Source organism: Phoxinus phoxinus, assembly GCF_949152265.1.
Source record: "Phoxinus phoxinus genome assembly, chromosome: 16".
In the NCBI taxonomy this organism is placed as follows: Eukaryota; Metazoa; Chordata; class Actinopteri; order Cypriniformes; family Leuciscidae; genus Phoxinus; species Phoxinus phoxinus.
The window spans coordinates 1,975,344-1,977,843 of NC_136891.1; the positions used below are offsets into that span (position 1 = coordinate 1,975,344).

A 2,500-nucleotide genomic window follows, 5' to 3' on the forward strand; every position below is an offset into this window, starting at 1 on the left:
GACTTAAAACATCCATGTTGATTGTAAGCTACTTAAAAAAATTAAAGCAGCAACTTTTTTTTTTACAGTGTACAACAACAACAACTGTCACGCAAAATGTGAGTATTCAGTATATCGAAGAAAAAAATACATTTATACAAAATGGTATCCATTTAGATTCATTCAAACTAGTTTTAAAAACAATAATGCACAGAGAAGTAGGCCTATAACAAACCGAAACAGTGCTCAGTCAAGGAAGTAAAACTATTATCATAAAGCAGAGGTTCAAAGGTTAGTAATATGCACATCAAAGGCTGTCATAACTGCCAGAAAGTGAGTTATAAAGCTGTATATGTTGTGTAATGCAGGCCTGTGCTGGCAGGTGTGTGTGCTCTTGGGTAACACAACCCCTGCTGGTTCTGTGTGGCTCTTTGTTTCTGTTTCTGCGTGAGTTCACAGGTCACTTTCAGACTCAAAGCTTCAGTAAATCTGTCAGATCCTGCGGGAAAAGCCCACCGTATCCAAGCGCTCAGAGAAGTTCAGGAGTCATCTGGCTGCTACTGCTCATAAACACGAGTAACGACTCTGTTGTGCATTCATATGCATATTATTCTCCATTCAAATGAGTCTCATCTCGGATCGTGTGTTCTGTTTATTTACTGGCCTAATCTCATTAGTTAATTTTTTGCACTGAAATATTACATTTTGTTTCACTTGTTTTAAACGCCTACTCGAGATATTAATGTAAAATAATGCACCAGATAAAATTAAATCAAATAAAATAATATCTTAATTTGGTTTATTTTAATGTTTATAGAATTTTTATTTAACAATATGCTTTATAAATATTATTATAATAAATTACATTAATTAAAACTTTTAAATATATAATATTTTAAATATTTAAATATATATTTAAAAATATAATGTTGTTTTAATATATACATTTTAAATTATGTATATTTAATATATTTTAATATATATATGATGCACCAGATAAAATTAAATAAAAAAATGAATATGGTTTATTTTAATATTTATATATTTTATTTATATAAACAAACTGTATTATAATAAATAATAAACAATAATTTTCAAAAATATGCTTTAAAATGCTTTTTATAGACATACATAAAATATTTATATACTTTTATATACTTATATACTTATATTATTTTTATAATAATATTTTCTTAATATTATAATATGTCATCTATATATATATATATATATATATATATATATATGTATATATATAAGATATTAATGTAAAATAATGCACCAGTTAAAATTTAATAAAATAAAATAAAACAATACAAAATACAATTTTATTTTAATGTTTATATATTTTATTTTCAACAATAAGCTTTAAAAATGCTTTATCTATATTATAATAAATTATAAAAATAAATATTTAAATATATTTTTAATAGTATAATGTCATATTTTAATGTATAATTATTAAATTACGTATATTTAATATATTTTAATATATATGATGCACCAGATAAAATTTTTAATATTTTAATATGGTTTATTTTAATTTATTTTAATAATTATATATTTGATTTATATAAACAAGCTGTATTATAATAAATAAACAATTATTTTAAAAAATATGCTTTAAAATGTTTTTATATACATATATTATAACATTAATATACTTTTTAAATATATAGTATTATATTAAATATTTAAACATATTCTTAATAATAAAATGTCATATTTTATATAAACATAAAAAAATATATATATAATTTTGTATTTGTTTTACATTTTAAAGCAGCTTTTTAACTTTTAAATTTGATGCATATTTTTTTAAAATTAAAAGTGTTTGCTTTAAAAACTTTGCACAACATTAAACTGCCTTTATCTAGATTAATAATCAGATAAAATATCTATAACTAACCATCAATGTCAGCTGGAAACATAAAACCTGTAATATAATATAACCGGAGTTACCGGACAAATATAAGTCAGAAAGTATTGAAAGCAAACCAGTCTTGTGTTCAGCTCTGGAGAGATTTCTGATGAATGGGCGTCTCTGCGTCGGGTTCGACCGAGAGGTTTCTCAGGAATGCAGTAAATCACAGAAGAGCCACAGAATCTGTCAGATGTCTTTGGAGAAGTGTTTACTCCAGAAATAGTGCAGGGGGAACAGTATAAAGCCCATTTTTCTTGCTTAAACACACTGAAAATTGCATTTACATACAGGATTGGTCAATAAATATGATGTTTTTTGAGTCTCTGTTTACCAAGGCTGCATTTATTTGATGCAGTAAAAACAGTGAAATATTATTATGATTTAAAATAAATGTTTTCTATGTGAATGCATTTTAAAATGTAATTTATTCCTGTGATGCAAAGCTGATTTTTTAGTTTTTTAGTTCCACCAGTCCTGCCAGGTCAATGCAACAGCAGATCTCGATGATGCAGAGCCAGTGTCAGGATTTCCTGGAGAGGACTGCGTTCATGTTTCAGACTGTGAGTAACACACACGCACGCACGCACGCACGCACAC

General features: G+C 25.8%; 1 protein-coding gene across 3 annotated transcripts in view; it reads left to right on the forward strand.

The window, feature by feature from the left end:
• Positions 1 to 2,500, forward strand: part of dspb (desmoplakin b) — a 43,486-nt gene that overhangs the window by 1,407 nt on the left and 39,579 nt on the right. For all 3 annotated transcript variants that reach the window (XM_079639357.1, XM_079639356.1, XM_079639358.1), the window contains 2 exons: positions 69 to 98; positions 2,367 to 2,463. In XM_079639357.1, coding sequence (XP_079495483.1) covers positions 69 to 98; positions 2,367 to 2,463 — 127 coding nt within the window. The remainder of the gene's footprint in view (positions 1 to 68; positions 99 to 2,366; positions 2,464 to 2,500) is intronic.